This window comes from Podarcis vaucheri (assembly GCF_965113315.1).
Source record: "Podarcis vaucheri genome assembly, chromosome: 6".
Taxonomy (NCBI): domain Eukaryota; kingdom Metazoa; phylum Chordata; class Lepidosauria; order Squamata; family Lacertidae; genus Podarcis; species Podarcis vaucheri.
Genome location: NC_138764.1, coordinates 17,451,247 through 17,468,061, shown reverse-complemented (window position 1 = coordinate 17,468,061; position 16,815 = coordinate 17,451,247). Strand labels below are relative to the sequence as shown.

Genomic DNA, 16,815 nt, shown 5'->3' with positions numbered 1-16,815 from the left:
CATTTCAGTTCTGGCTACAATTAATTCACTGAGCACACAGGGGTAAGCTTCGGCTGCGATTTAAAGGGATAGCTCATCTTCCTTGAGTTTATGCCTTCGGAAGACTTAAATTTGAAGGTATGCAGCTTTAATTTTGCATGCCCAGCTTTCCTAACTGATGAGTTCAGCTTATACTGAAGTAGAAAAATTTTGCAGAGAAGGGTCTTGGAAACAAGATAACAGCAAGCAGCCAATTTAAGACCAGGACACGTTGGAGTAAAACCAAAGAGAGCTTGGCAAGCAAAGTATCATTTGGAACGTGCTCATGAAATGAATGCAGAGCCTTCGTTGCTGTACGTAGGATTGTGGGTGTTGCAGACTTGCTTCTTTGTATGTGTGAGAAGAGGTGGGCTGCAACATTCTGCGCATCTAGGTGCAGGCATGCTGCAGTTTGGTACAGCCATAAAGAAGGGAGCTGAGAAGTTTGGGCAAGGGTGGAACAATACTAAAGTGCTGCTCTCTCCAAGGGTATGCTGAACAAGGGGGAAATCGGCAGATCTGCCAGCACCGAGGGGAGCGGAAATGAAAACTACATTACCTCCTTCAAAAAGCTGTACTGGGAGCTTTGCAAATATGGTCCCGAGACAAAAGGATGCTTAGGAAGTCTGTCCTCTGGTTTTCACAACTTCCGTTCCATACTCACTTTGAACATGGGCCTCATCTGCCATTTTAGAAGTGGCAAATGACCCACTATTCAGGCTGTGTTACTGGGGCACCAAGCAAGTGTAGCAAGAAAATAAGGCTTTTGGTGCTGTTTCGTTTTGACCTTTTTAACCTTGTGGCAGAAGTGGGGTGTTATGTACTAAGCTTGGATCCTAGAACAATAGGCAAGTAGGATCCTAGAATTCAACAACTGATTGGCTTGCAGGAGAAGACCAATCAGGCTCCAGGAGGAAGTTAATCATCCTATTAGGCTGGAAGGATCGTAGAATGCAACAACTGATTGGCCTGCAGGAAAAGACCTATCAGGCTCCAGGAGGGAAGCAGAATCAGCCAATCAGACGGGACTCATTGTGTAAATAATGGATATAAAAGCCTGAGGTTTGGGGGGCAATTCAATCACTGTTTTACAAGCTGCAATAAAGAGCATGAAATCACTACAAGACTCTGAGTATATTTCAGGGGGGAAGAATTGACACAACTGCCTTGTTCCCTCAGGTAGATGTGAAGAAGTCCTGCAGTGCTGGAGTGTGCAATGGTTGCTGTCAGTCTGTTGTTCTGCTCCCACAGCTCCCAGTGCAGGCTAAGCTCAGGAAAAATCTTTCTAAAGATAGCTTTCTATTTAAGTTACATTATAGTCCAAAGGCTATTCATCAGGAAATAAGGATTTGTTTTAAGTTTTTCATGTGTGCTAAAACTCAGTCTCTGTTTTTGGTTTTTTAAAAATCGCTTAACCACATCAGTTAACAAACATGGATACATATGCTATAATGTTTTAGTTAAATAAATTGTTTAAGTTGTTATTAAGGAAATGATTATTTTTCTCCTTCCAAGAAAGTACAGCAGAAAAGTTGTCCAAATATAAACAGACATTTCATAATTATCTGTCTATGTATTTCTAATAGTATAACCAAATCAGTAATTTTTGATATAACTGTAAAAACTACTCTGAAGATTTATCATTCCAAAAATGAAACCTTCCTCTGGTTGTAAATATTAAGATTATACCAGCAAGAATGAGTCTTTCTGTAAAAAAAAATGATTTAAATCAAGTCTTACTGACTAGTGATTTAAATCAATTTGATTTCAAACAAATCCACCCTGGTACAAATCCACCCTGTAAAATCACTGCTCTGATTTCTGCACGGGTTCAAAACAGTTCAGTGCAGGGATCTCTCACACCCCCACAATCGCTGAAGAGACACTGGATTAGGCGTCTCCTGGTCACCTGTTATTCAGGGTTCGTCCTAATCTGCTTGCATAAGACATACAGGGGGCTCCTCAGTACCACTGCTTTTCCACCGGGGAAACCCGCCGTTTATCGCAAAATTGGAACAAATGGCAGCTGGTTCTTCTGCAGACTGAGGTTTCTGTGGGAAGTAGTGGGAGAAACGGAAAACCTCGTGCTTCCTAGGCATGGGATAAGCGTGGATGAGCCCATGGTGACTAGTTATGGTGTTTAGTCCCCATTGAGTATGAGTATTTCTCCTGATCTCGTTATGACTTTATATGAGCATTCATAAAAAGAAAAGGGGGGGGGGGTAGGACAACAAGCATTCACCTTTCATTCATCCTAACTTGTTTCTACAGCGTTTACATGTCATCCCTCTAACCATTCATTCACCCCACACTTTCCAGAATGCGAAAATAATAAAAATCTCTCTGTGTGTTTTTAAGTGGATTCTCCCTGCTAGGGTGTTTTAATCCACTTTAATTGCACAAGTAATGTGCACTTTAATCCCTCCCACCCCACCCCAAAAAAAGAGTCTGGGAGGCATCCCTAGTCCATTTCTGTTTTCCAGAGCAACATGTTCTGGCACAGACAGCTGGACCGAATTTTCAGAGTCACCATTCGCCATTTTTTATTTGTATACCATCTTTCTGTCTTACAATACTCAAGGCGGTTTACAAGCTGAACAAACAAAAAATGTACATCTTATAACAATCTAATGCAATACAAGAATGTGATAATGAAACAAAACTTTAAAATAAGCAACCTACATCAAATAAAGTAACATTCAACAATTATTAGAATAATACAAAATAATAATATCAGCATATAAAAGTTAAAGAGAAATCCACTCAACAGTTACAAGAAACAATTTCTAAACTATAATCAATAAAGCAATGGCAAGCCACAGTACATAAAATAATACAATGCAAATTGAGAAAATGGGGCAAAGCAGGTGGAAGAAGGCCTTGCCTGATGGAGTCTCTCATTTTCCCTGACTGGCCTTTCCACATAACCCACTGTAATTGGCTCCATGATGGCCTCGTGTTTACTTTAGGATCCTTGAATGGCTGGGATTAGACAATGAAAAAGAAATACTCTTATTGACGTATTGCATATAATTCAGCTTTTCGGCTAAGGAGCATTGTTCTCTCACTTCCATTCCACCTCCATGTTTTGTCCTCACACAAAAGTGCTAAGCGTGAGGAATAACAACAAGGCTGAGGTCAGCGCTTGAACTTCGTAACTGAGTTGTGATTTGAACCTGAGTTCCTTACCGCTAATCTGACAGAAGGGGAGACCACAAAACGGTAAAGGGTTGAAAAAATAGGGCTGTGTGCAGGATATGTTTTGGATACGCTGCAGAGGAAAAGAAAAGGAAAGGGGTTTCTAGGTCCAAAGGTTATTCAGAAGGATAAAGAAGACATCCTACAATTGTTAGATACTGGTTTGGGGCTGAATACAAATCAATGAGGACCTTCATGTTACTTTCTTGTAAGCCTGGCTTTGTCCTCTGTAGGCCATCGATCTGACACACATCGGTCAGGAGGCAGAGAGCGAGGCCGATCCAAGGAACGCAAGCATCTACTATCTCCAGACATTTCCCGCTGCAACTCGGAGGAAAGGAGTCCACAGGCAGATGGTGACTCTCCAGAACGACAGCAGTCCAGGTCTCCCAGTGAAGGCAGGTCACAAACTCCCAACAGACAGGTGAGTGGGAAGCTTGCAAAATAATGTAGGTAAGAGAGAAATGAAGCAAACACGCCTGCTCCCTTCCCAATATTTAGGGCCGGTTCACATGTGCTTGTACATCACTCAGTATCACATCCCTCGTTTCAATTGCAGCCTTGGCCAGGGAATGCCAACAAATGGGGCAACACTGAGAAACAGCAGGAGTACAAAAAGTATTTGGGAAGGGGAAAAATCTAAATGGGAAGGAGCTGACCCCAAACCTGACTATTTAGGGGGCAAACATTGGGATGAGGATAGGAATGCCAGACCCTGGAGGAAGGCACATCTGGCTAAAACACTGAACAGCAGGCATTCCATACATCCCTTCATGATTCATGCTTGAATATGTGAAATGACTTCGCTTACAAGCTTTGTATTTGAGATGACTGTGATGTGATCACTTCGTCCTTTGATCCGCAGTGGCCGATTCCTACCATTTGGGAATACAGTCATCAAGTTATAAATTTGCATGTATAAACCAACACTTAGAATCATAGAATTACAGAGTTGGAAGGGACCACGAATGTTATCTTGCAGACTTTCACAGACTCAAAGGTAGTTTGGCACTGCTTGCAAACGGGAACATTATCATAATGTTGGGGTTAAAGGTAAAGGGACCCCTGACCATTAGGTCCAGTCGCGGACGACTCTGGGGTTGTGGCGCTCATCTTGCTCTACTGGCTGAGGGAGCCAGCGTATGGCTTCCAGGTCACGTGGCCAGCATGACTAAGTCACTTCTGGCGAACCAGAGCAGCGCATAGAAACGCTGTTTACCTTCCCGCTGGAGCAGTACCTATTTATCTACTTGCACTTTGACGTGCTTTCGAACTGCTATATTGGCAGGAGCAGGGACCGAGCAACGGGAGCTCACCCCATCGCCGGGATTTGAATCACCAACCTTCTGATTGGCAAGCCCTAGGCTCTGTGGTTTAGACCACAGTGCCACCCAATCTAAAAAAAATTACAGAACACGGAGCAAGCATTTAGTATCAAGATACCGAGAGAAAGGAAAAGGTGTTAGGAGATGTCGTAGAAGTGCTACCTATGTTATGCTACAGTCTTAAGATGGTGACCCAGGAAGCTCTTCACAGCAAATAACAACAGCAACAGCGCACCAAACAATATAATCTTGTACGCTGTATACTGATGCCTTAAACCCCTTTGCAAAAGCACACTTTGAAGCAGCTCCGTGCTTCTTCTTTAAGGGGTTGGGTGGCAGAGGGTGGGGGCAAGGAAGTTTTCTTCTCTCCCCCCCCCATCACAAACCACCTGCTTACTTAAAGGAGGGGCATGGAGTTGCTTCAAAGAGCGCTTTTGCAAAGGGCTTTAACCTCTGCACACCAGTTGATGAGCAGGGTTAAATCCTGCTGCCTTGGCTGTGCAGTTTTGTTCCCTACATGGAACAGGGTGCACAGCCAATGCAGGATTAAACCCTCCCTTCATGCCCAGTCATCAGTGATGTCAGTTTAAGGGTGGGCCAATGTGATTTGGGGAAAGTGGCCTTGCAGGCCTCGCAGAGTTGGACCCCCTCATAAGCTCTTTACCATTATAACAAAGTATTTTGCCTCATAGGCCCTTCTCTTCTTCTTTGCAGGGCACTGGCTCCTTGAGCGAGAGTTCCATACCATCACTATCTGACACCAGCACTCCAAGGCGAAGCCGCCGCCAGCTCCCTCCGGTTCCACCAAAGCCACGCCCCCTCATCTCCTATGCTGCTATGATGCAGCACTGTGGAGACATCTCCCCACAGCCTGACGATAGCGAGGGTGGCTCTCCTCTGCTTTCTGGGGTTCTGGAGACAAACAACACCTGCTTGACTGAGTCTTCTAGCTCCCCACAAGGAAAGCAGAGCCTTCTCTCGACCCCTCAGCGCTATATCTCGGAGCCTTACCTGATGCTCCAGGATGACTCCCACGCTTCAGACTGTGGTGAGGAGGAGACGCTCACCTTTGAGGCTGCTGTGGCCACCAGCCTTGGCCGCTCCAACACCATTGCAGCAGGCCCTCGCTCGAGGCACAGCTGGCAGATGCCAAACGGGCACTACCGGAGGAGGAGGAGAGGGGCGTCACAGGGGGTGATGTGCGGGGCTGGCATCGACGTACTCAGTGATACGGAAGAAGATGACAAGTGCTAGAGGCTGCCTCCCCCTCCTCCCCTGCTCTCCTCTGACGCATGCTGTTTGCCACACTTGGAACAGAATGAAACGGAAATCAAATGCAGCAGAAACAGACCCTCTGTGCAGCCACAACAAAAAAAGCCCAAAGCTCTGATTCTTTGTCCTCTCTCCTCCCCTTTTGTTTTAATTGCACAGGGAAGCATTTGATTAGCTCCTGCAACCATGGACCCAGCAGAGGTGCACCTGTTTGTTGAGTGAGAGCGAACCATGGCAACAGCAGCCTTCAACCCAACAGCCACATGGGTCTCCGTCCCCCAGAAATCCCAAGAGAGTGTGCCGAGGAAGGCCTGAAGTTACTCGAGAAGCACAGCAAGGGATATTAGGGTGTGGGGGGATTTGAAAAGAAGAAGATTATCGTTTTGCCTCTTTGACACTTGGCAAAAAAAGGAAAAGGAGACCAGAGAAGGAAGTCAAGTTGGTGGTTTGAAGTGCAAGGTCATCTCAAGGGACACCTTGTCTCCTTTGGGTCATCCCTCTTGTGCTGTTCAACCAATGGGATGAGTTGAGACTGAGAGATTTGTCCAGAGTGGAAGTCACAGCATTCAGCCCTCCTGCAGTACCTGTGGTTTTGGGGTTGTACTTCGCATCGATCTTCTGGCGAAGCTGAAGGAGAGATTGCGGGGAAGGGGAGGGCACCACGTAGTGAGAAGGGCTTGGCTTGTGTGAAACCGACTCTGAGTGTTTTGTACCAAGACCAGTGGGTTAAGGATGGGGAAAGGAGAGGACTACTGATGAGCTGAACACAAGATGTGTCTTTATATTCTGAGTTTGGAGTGTATGGAAAGTGTATATATATATATGCGTGTATTTATATGCAGCATATATATCATGCACACATGCAGAGATTTATTTTGATAAGCTGGCATGTACTAGCACCGAGGCCATGTGTTCCCTGACCCTAAAAAATAGGGAGCGCTTTGTCCCAGGGAGCCGTAAAATAGAAGAGATGATAGTTACAGAAGCGACTAAATTCTGACTCCCCTCCATCATCTGTACTTTGGCATTGCCCACACTAGCAGAAAGAGCTTCATGCAGAGGTGCAATGCTGCTTGTTTATTGAGCCATATTTTGATTAGAAATCGATGAGGCAACAAAGAGGGATATGCCATCCTCGGACATTTGCTTCCCATGGGATTGTTACGGCTCTGGAATAAGACAACTTTTGAACCGACGACACCTTATATCTGGCAGCTTTGCGAATGGTTCTAGGTGTAGGTTTAGTACAATCCATCAGGAAGTCCTTATGTGCTTGTAGGAATGGCCCTTCAAGTAAGGACCAGCAGCAAACTCCAATTGGTAGCCAGTGGCATATGTCAATAGGCACAGAATAGGGTTCTTGATTTTCCTCTCCCTCCCTGCTCAGCATCTCGGTTTGCGGGGATGGGCAGCAGTCCTTTCCTCGGCTTGGAAGACAATAGACTTGTTGATGGGGGGTGGAGTTTTGAATCATTGCTTCATCATCTCCTCTGGAATACTTATTGCAGGGGGCATTTTGGTTAGTAAGCCCATGTTCCCACATACGGTTTTGTCAGAAAGCAAAATAAAACACCGGAAAGAGAGGAAAGGTGAGAGCGAAGGAAAGTAGGTGAGGCAAAATGGCCTTTACTTGAGAGTAAGGCCGTGTCCCAAAAAGATGCTGGCAGACATCTCCCAAACTCACAAGGTATGAAACAACAGGCCAGTAGCCATAAGCTTCTGCAGAACAGCCTAACAGTCTCTTGAGAGCCGTGGTCTCTCAAAGCTGGTAGACATATTTAATGGATGGAAATATGCAGCAGTAAAAGATCAAGCTCAAAAATCAATCTGGTAGGCTAGGGGGATGTGGATGCTGTAAGGTTCTTACAGCTGGTTGTAAATGCAGAAAGGTGTGAGCAAGATTTTCTGCAGAACTTGTAACGTTTCAAACAAAAAACCGCATATGGAACTGTTTTGTGGCTACATTCCAGCTTGTACTAGATCTGGCAATTACATTTGCCTGGCATAAATTTCCTCTGCGCTGTCCTTCTTTACTTGGACCAGTTCTAGCATTAATAGTTGTTAAAATGTGCCTCTGCCACTCGTTATCCAATTCCAGAGGGGATTATGGGGAAAGGAATCACTTTTACAGGGCAACCACAGGATGTGATCTCCAATACTTCCCTTGCTATGGCAGATGCAGTAAGCACTGGTCCATTTCAAAAGGGGCAGGTTTTTGTAGAAAAGTTAAGAGCCTGCCTTATACCGAATCAGTGCAGAAGCCTTTCACAGCCCTACCTGGAGATGCCAGTGCAAATTCTGAAGAATGGCTGTGGTTCGGTCTGCGTATTGTGTTGGAAAGCATGACTTAAGATAGGTTTGCCTCTAAATGCCAACTACAGTGGTACCTCGGGTTACATACGCTTCAGGTTACATACACTTTAGGTTACAGACTCCGCTAACCCAGAAATAGTACCTCGGGTTAAGAACTTTGCTACAGGATGAGAACAGAAATCGTTCTCCGGCGGCGCGGTGGCAGCAGGAGGCCCCATTAGCTAAAGTGGTGCTTCAGGTTAAGAACAGTTTCAGGTTACGAACGGACCTCCGGAATGAATTAAGTACTTAACCCGAGGTGCCACTCTACATCAGATTTCTACCCAGAAGTAATCAAAGGCCTCTTCAGTTAAACTGGAGAGCTACAGAAGGATTTGGCAAGGAGTGCTGCCTTTCTCAGGTCTGGAAACTAAAATAACACCCCCCTTCTCCTCCTCCCCAGGCAGACTCCCAGTTTAACTGGAAGAGGATCTGCTGCCTTCACGCCAAAACCCACTTTCTACCTCCTCCCCAGTCATTCATGGCTGCCATTTATCTCTCTGCTAGGGAACGGGTATCTGTCTCCAAGCTACGGATCCAGAGAGGATAGGCTGAACAATTTTGACAAGGTCAAGATCACCAGTGAGCTTCATGGCTGTGGGGATTTGAGCCCTTTGGCCAAGATGGATTTCCCCATGATAAAAGCTTTCGGGAGGAAGTGGTTCTGGCTTGCCACAAAATGGCAGCGTAAGAGGCTCTGCTCCACCCCCACCCCTCAAATGGGCTGTAAATAAAAGAGTTGGCATCTCAAGCTTCTAACTGCAAAGGGTCTTCTGATAATTAGCCAAGCTTTCTGTAAATATACAACGAGGGCTGAGTTTATGTAAGGAAGGAGCTTCTTTGTGCATACTGGGGTGGGGTGGGGGGAAATGCAGAGAAGATCCTTGTTCTCTGAAGAATGTCTCAATTATGCCTTTTTTTATTTTGGAGACCAGCAAGTGTGCTATGAAGTTTATATAAGAATTTTGAAATATTTCTACCTTTTTAGGGTGTATGTGTGCAGAGTGGACCCTCTCTTTCATGTTTTGTATCACTTCAGCCTATGATCTGGAGATGTCTTGTATGAAAGCTTGGCTTTGGTGGCTCTCAGCTCCTGAGCTATGGATGAGACCTCGTGCAGCTTTTTATCCCAAGAACCTTGATGCCATGTTTGGACGAATCTGTGGTTACATCAGTGGAACCATATTGGACCTCAGAACTTCTAGTTAGCTATGTAATTGCTAGTTTCATGGCTCATTGTTGTATATTGGAGCTGGGATGTAGCCTTCATTTGCTGGTTTTACTCTGAGTAGAAAGCACTTGACGAGTCAACTGGCTCTCCCAGGAGTGAGAGGTCATCTGCTTGAGTTAGGGGGCTGCTTGATGTACCCCTCTCTCCTCCTCAGACAGGGTGCACCCATCTTGAGCAGCTGAATTGGGGCCAATGAACTAGTAAGACTTTGCTCCATGATCTGTGGATACTCTACTTTTTACATGTTAGTGTGGAAGGCAGGCAAGGAAGGGGGGGAAATGATCAAAAACTACAATTAAAGTACCATAAAAATAAAGAAGGAAGAAAAGGAGGGGGTCCCTATCTCTGAGTTCAGTAAAAATTGAAAGCTCTTAATCCAGGAAATGGACTAATCATCTCTAAATCATATTGAATGCAATGGGACATATATAATTTAGTTGTCAATGAATTCAGTGATTGGAATGAACTAGTTTAGTTGAACAAAGTTCACTGAACTAGTTTTAAAATCTGTGAACTATACCTGAAAGCAGTTCCCAGAATTGCTGATTGAACTAAAGGTGAATTAAGTTGATTTGGGGTGGAACTTTGTATGCTTTCTAGTTCACCTTCACATTCATTCCCTCACCTCGACTCCAAGCAGGAGGCCCAGAGTCTTTGCTTTCATTTTTAAAAATAGACATCCCTAGAGAAAGTTATACATCAAAATATGGAGGCAATGTTCTAAGGCTTTTTAAGCAGATATACAGGCACTGCTGTTGCTATGACACTTGCCACTTAATCACTACTTCTTTACTGCTAAGCCATCAGAAGAAAGGAATGTGAGGCATTCCTATATCCTCCCTAAATAAATTTGCTTTCTCCCAACAGGAGCACCTTGCAGCAAGAAGTACAGGCAAGAACGAAGCAAATTTTGCCTTGTGCCTTTAACAGCTGTGTGGCTGCCACAAATTATCCAGGGTGAGCCTTTTCTAGCATGGAAATACTTGAAAATTCTACTAGGGAAATACTAGAAATTTTAATAGGGAAAGTTTCACCTGTTAACAGTCTTCTTGTAAGACATCTTATTACTTGTGTGTGGCCCCCGATTTAGTTTTGGATGCTATACTTCAGCACAGCAGAACATAATATTCTGAAGGCTGGAAAAAGGTTGCTGAGAATGAACTTTCTATCAGCTAAAAAGTTCATTTGGATGAGCTTGAACTGAACTAGTTTGTTTTGTAAAATGGCAAACTGGAACTAGTTCCTTTTTGGATAGGGTAAACCATTACTAGTTCCATTTTTCAATGACCTTTCCAAGCACTGCCTGTTTATCAGCAAGACTTAAGTGCAATTAACTAATTTTATATATTAAAAAATAGCTCAATGTGCTTCCTAATCTCGAGTTCAACATGTCACTTAATAGGCTACAGACATTCACACTAGACTAACCTATTTTAATAAACATAGTGGTATATATGATTGTAGTAGCCCTTGAGTAGCTGGGTCACAGTATAACTGGTCAGGGGTAAACCACAAATGTCAACAAGTCCTAAGATTTACTAAAGTTGTGGCATGTTGCACTGGAGACCATTCCCCACCCCCTCCACACTACTGAGTCATTAACACGAAATAAGCTATTTATACAAAGTTAGACTAAACTGCAAGGCTGGGAGTTCTTGCTTTCATGTGGTAATGTGAACATTTATGGATTCCATTCTTACAGGGTTCTTTGCTTGTATTTCTTAAACTTGCACCCATCATGGGGTATGTGCATGTGAAACATTACTGACACGCATCACAAATACAACAGTGCGTTCAGTCCAGGGCTGGTCATCACACTCAACCTAGCGTTGGATGGGAGCCAGTAGGTGTTGGGAGGATGAAACCATAGAATCAGGGCCATCTTAAGTATATTCAGCGCCGCGGTGCAAGGATCCCTCTGACGATGCCCCCCCCCATTCCCCAGAGTTGCTGACCTTTTTATGGTGCTGCTGACAGCTTTGTGGGGCTGGAGGAGGCGGGCAGCGGCTGGAGGGCTGCTCCTCCGGTGGGGAGGAAGCGGAGGCTCCGGGCGCAGTGCTGCTTCAGCAAGCTGATGCTAGCAAAGCGCCACACCCAGCCTCCGCCTCTTCCCTGGCACTCATGCCGTGGTGGCCACGACAGGCAGAGGCTCCGGGTGCGGTGCTGCTTCAGCACAGCATGGCAGAGGCGAGTGAGGGCAGCGAGCTGATGCCGGGAAGCGCTGCATCCAGCCTCCACCTCTTGCCTGGCACCCTCTAGGCCCTGGCGCCCTGGCGCCACGCGCCACTTGCCTCTATGGGCAAGATGCCCCTGCATAGAATTCTAGAGCTGGAAAGGGACCCTGAATGCCATCTAGTCCAACCCCTTGCAATGCAGGAATCCTTGCCCTCAGCCATTCCTCAGTGGGCTCGAACCACCAACCTTCTGGTTAACAGCCAGACGTGCTGAATGACTGGCTGCAAATGAAAATTGTGCATGCATCTGTAAACTAAAGAGGAGGCACCCTAGAAAAAAAGAAGGGCTGTTTCAGCATCCTTGATTGTTGGGGTTTTTAAAAAAGTATTGGTATTAGAGTTATTTCCACTCTAAAGAAAGGCGTTCAAATCACCAAACTATTTTCTGCTACGAAGCTCTCAGTCTGCTGTCAAGTGCCAAGAATATTTGTGCCTCAAAGCATTCTGCAAAGGAGGGGATTTGGATGTTTAAACTGCCCAAAGACAATCGCTACGACCACTTCAACATAGCAGGTGCACAACAGGGGGAGGGAGAATAGCTTATTCCAAGGGAGAGGGAGCAATTGGGAAACGGTTTCCACTGAAACTACATGAAATGGAATAGGAGAAGAGGGGGAGACCCTTTTTGCCTCCGAACTGAGATAAAACCAAACTGAAATGGCACCAATTAATGTGTGTGGATGGCAAATGAAGACTGATTTGGTGACCTGAGGCAAGTAGCTGCACCGAGTTTCCCATAAGGGCCTGAAGCCGCCGTCCATCTCAATTTCACAGGAAGACCAGCGAAACACAATACGGAGGCTGCGATTTACCTTACTGATGCTGTGCTGACGCGCATTAAGCTGGGCGTCACCCTACAGCCCTTGCCTTGCTCTCCTCAGTGTGAAACTTCTGGCCAGTCCGTGCTCTTCTTAGAAGTAGGCAGGTATCAGCTCCCTGGGGTGGTTTCAGGGCAACCCGCCCAAAGCCAAATACTGCATTCAGCGCTGCATGTTGATGAGGTGGATATATTGTAACATAAGTGCTTGTTTGGATCCAAAATAAAACCACAAAAAAATTACAAATCTGTAAAACTTTAATGTTTTTTTTTTCTTTTTGTCAAAGAAAAAATAATAAAATAAAATAAAACCTTGTTGTAAAGAATTACTCTAGCCCGGAGCTATTTTCCCCCCTCTTTGAACTGCTGTTTATTTCTGTTCCTACCCTCTATTGTTGTTGTTGTTTAGTCGTGTCCGACTCTTCGTGACCCCCTGGACCAGAGCACACCAGGCACTCCTGTCTTCCACTGCCTCCCACAGTTTGGTCAAACTGGTAGCTTCGAGAACACTGTCCAACCATCTCGCCCTCTGTTGTCCCCTTCTCCTTGTGCCCTCCCATCTTTCCCAACATCATGTTGTTTTTACATGAGTAGAATGTGTCCTTTTATTTAAAATGCATCTCTGGGTTATTTGTGGGGCATAGGAATTCGCTCATTTTTTTCCTTCAAAAATATAGTCTGGCCCACCACATGGTCTGAGGGATGGTGGACAAGCCCACGGCTGAAAAAGGTTGCTGACCCCTGCTGTAGAGTTTCCGCTCCCCACCCCATGTGACTGCCAACCATGCCTTTCTCCTTTCCAACACTATTTCTGAAGCCACGTCTCCCCTCTGTTCTGCAACTCCACTTTGCACCCCTTGTTTTCACTTTCACCCCATGTCGTCGCCTCTTCCTCCTTCTGGGCAGCCCCCATTTCTACACAAACTCCTCTCAGGGCGACCTGCATCTTGCTCGTCCCACACCTTTCAACTGCTACTGATCCATAGCTGTCAACCGTCCCTTATTTGGCGGGAAACTCCCTTATCCCAGCGCCGTGTCCCGCTGCTGTCCCTTATTGATGATGTCCTTTAAATTTCCCGGGTTTCAAAGGAAGCAGCTCCTCTCCCTCCCTCCCTGCCGGCCACGGAGGAGGGAGGCTCCAACTGTGTTGCTTGGCTGCATTGCTCACCCAATAAGGAGTCTAAGAATGACTGGGGGGGTGGAGCTTGCATGCTTTGTGATAATCAAATCGGCCGCGTTGCCTGGGGACTCGCCTTTGCTCAGCGCTTCCCAGCAGAGAGCTGACGGTGGTTTTCCTTGCTGCATCCCCTTTGCCGGGTTGCTGCGCTGTGAGAACCACCACTTGAGGCTTCGTTTGGCTGCTGGTTGACTAAAATCCCTTATTTTGGCTGCTGATCCCTTATTTTTGAGGCTGCTGGTCCCTTATTTTCAAATCTGTAAGTTGACAGCTATGTACTGAGCACCCTTTTCACCTTTTGCTCAATTGCGTGACCAGGCAGCCCCAGCCCCCAGGGATCATAAGAAAGGAATAATGACTCTGACAACGTTATGGAATTAAAATTAGGCCACAACTTTATTAAACTTCCAAATGTAGGAAGACCTTGGCTTAGGCCTTGGGCGTGTATCCCTCCCAGCCCCCCAGATGGGGGGAACTGGGGCTCATCAGGGTAAATGGGATATGGGGGTGCTCTGCGAGACATAAGTGTAGCAGGCAGCCCAGCCCATATCCCCACACACAGGGTAGTTCACTAACGCCCTTTCAGTGTATGGCCAGTGACACCCATTATATAACACCTTTTAAGAGGGGGACCCTGGAATCGACGCCTCAGGGGGTGAGTCACCACTTCACACACAAAGGGAAGAAAAGACTAAAGGATTCCACCCAAGGCCATAACCGCCAAAGTTGTGACGAATTGCTACGGGGAAGACAATTCTTGCTGCTGTTGTTGCATACATAAAAAAAAATTGATCCTTCTTTAACACCCTCTGGCCAACAATGCCCAGAAGGAAGGCCTCTGGTTTCTTAGGGAAGGTATACTTAAATATCTTTTTAAACTCATTATAAATCATTTCCCAAAAGGCCTTAATCTTCGGGCATGTCCACCAAAGGTGAAAGAATGTTCCTTCAGTCTCCTTACATTTCCAACATTTATTGTCATGCAAATGGTATATTTTTGCAAGCTTGACTGGGGTCATGTACCACCTATACTCAACCATTGGTTTAAACCACCCTTTTCCTCTCACTGTCCCTGCTTTACTCACACTTCCATTGCCATTTTAAACCACCACTTTCTCCCTTTCAGTGTCTCTCCCTTCTTGCTCTCTTCATGGCCACTGCTGTTGGGCAACGTGCCTTCACTTTTAACTTGATGCAAACCCAGGATTGTGATGAGGCACTACAAATCCTCCACTGAGGGCTGCACAACAACAGCCTTACAGTTTATGCATATAGGAGGTTCATGCGAGAGAGGGCAATTTTAACAGCACATTTGGCGCAAAGGGGAAAGAGAGGAAATTTTCTAAACACCCGAAATAGCAGGGAAGTTTTGAGGTAGGCTTTCCCAGGGAACCTGTGCACTGCAACAGCAGAAGAAAGGCAAAAAGGCAAATTCGCCTACAGGTGAATTCAGATTGGGCAATTACCCTGGATAAGGGAGCTTCTCAAAAGATGGGGCTTTTTGCAATAAGGAAAGTGAGGGGGAAAGGCTTTGAAAAGTGCAAGATACTTCATCTAATATCCCTGTAAACAAATTGGGATGAATGCTGAGCAAACAGTTTGACTGGAGGCAACCTACTGCGTTACTCAGATCTATGGCTATGGCTTGACCTCAGGACCCTAATCTAGGTCCACACAGCTCAGGAGGCCCTCAAATGACATTCTAAAGGGCAACTGCTGGAAGCAACAGAAAAAAAGTCCCACATCAGCTCCTGGGACAGGATGGGCATGCTGTGGTACACTGGGGTTAATGCTCCTCCACCTCACAGCATGCTTTCTTCTTACTTTAAAAGACATTTTCTAATCGGGGGGTGGCGGCAGGCGCATTAGTGACTGTAGGTACTCATTTTATTATTTTTACTTTAAGCATATATCGTTTTCTCCCTCAAAATGGTGCTTCATTGAAAGTAAATGTGTTTAGCATCGAGGCAGAAGCAGTGAACCCCATAGTTTTCCTGCAGTCATAATGACGCTGCGGTTTTAATGAGGTTAAGATGCGGAACTGCACGCGCTCAAAAGTATTCCTCTCCCCCCCCTTTCAGGTTTGCAAACTGTTTCTCTTTGCATTTTGCTCTAACAAATCAGGAATGTATAAATAAAGGGGGGCAGTGGGGGCAGTCTGCCCCAGGTGTCATCCCTGGGGGGGGGGTTGACAAAATCCCCCATGGGCAGATCGCCGCGCTGCCCCCCTGGGCACCAATTGCTGCGCTGATCGCCCCCCCTCGATGCCGATGGTCGCGCCGATTGCCCTAATGGGTGCCAATCGCTAGGCTGATCACCCCCAATGGGCGCCGATCACCCTGCCCCCCTGGGTGGCTCCCCCCGCTCCCCCCCCGGGTGCACAGGATGTGCGCCGCTCTGGGTGCCCGAGCAGCTAGCTCCGCCACTGAATGTAGAAGCATTTATAAAGCATGGAGAAAGAGAAGAAAAATGTTAAACAATACACATGGCCGTCTAAAAAAGGAGACCTTAAGACCACCAAGTCCAATTACCTGTGTTCAGTTTGCTTGCCAGAATGATTGACAAATGTGTTGCAGAAGCAGGAAAAAGCAGGACTCAAGCTGTGGAAAGGAGGAAGAGGAGGTTCCTGATTTGAACTCAAGTTATGTCTATGCACTGTGGGTTAAACCACAGAGCCTAGGACTCGCCGATCAGAAGGTCGGCGGTTCGAATCCCCACGACGGGGTGAGCTCCCGTTGCTCGGTCCCTGCTCCAGCCAAACTAGCAGTCAACCTAACACGTCAAAGGGCAAGTAGATAAATAGGTACCGCTCCGGCAGGAAGGTAAACAGTGTTTCCGTGCACTGCTCTGGTTCGCCAGAAGCAGCTTAGTCATGCTGGCCACATGACCTGGAAGCTGTATGCCGGCTCCCTCGGCCAATAAAGCGAGATGAGCACCGGAACCCCAGAGTCGGCCACGACTGGACCTAATGGTCAGGGGTCCCTTTACCTTTACTTTATGTCTATGCAATGCAACCTTAGATCGTGCAGAAAACAGCCCCGTGAACCATTCTCCAATCAGTAGTCTATTGTTAGTCTATGTTGGAATTAAATCTTTTTAATACAATGGGGTTTTGCGCAGGAACGGCGCCAATAAGGGAACTCGATACCAGATAAAGGAAATGGCTCAACTCATCTTAGAACTTTTTTTTC

At 46.1% G+C, this 16,815-nt stretch overlaps 1 protein-coding gene across 1 annotated transcript in view; it reads left to right on the top strand.

Annotated features, from left to right (window-relative positions):
* Positions 1 to 12,773, top strand: part of CACNA1E (calcium voltage-gated channel subunit alpha1 E) — a gene marked incomplete at its 5' end in the record, with an annotated part of 230,218 nt that extends 217,445 nt beyond the window's left edge. The window contains 2 exons of the mRNA XM_082227021.1: positions 3,450 to 3,640; positions 5,256 to 12,773. Coding sequence (XP_082083147.1) covers positions 3,450 to 3,640; positions 5,256 to 5,795 — 731 coding nt within the window. The 3' untranslated portion in view covers positions 5,796 to 12,773. The remainder of the gene's footprint in view (positions 1 to 3,449; positions 3,641 to 5,255) is intronic.
* Between the last annotated feature and the right edge of the window lie 4,042 nt (positions 12,774 to 16,815).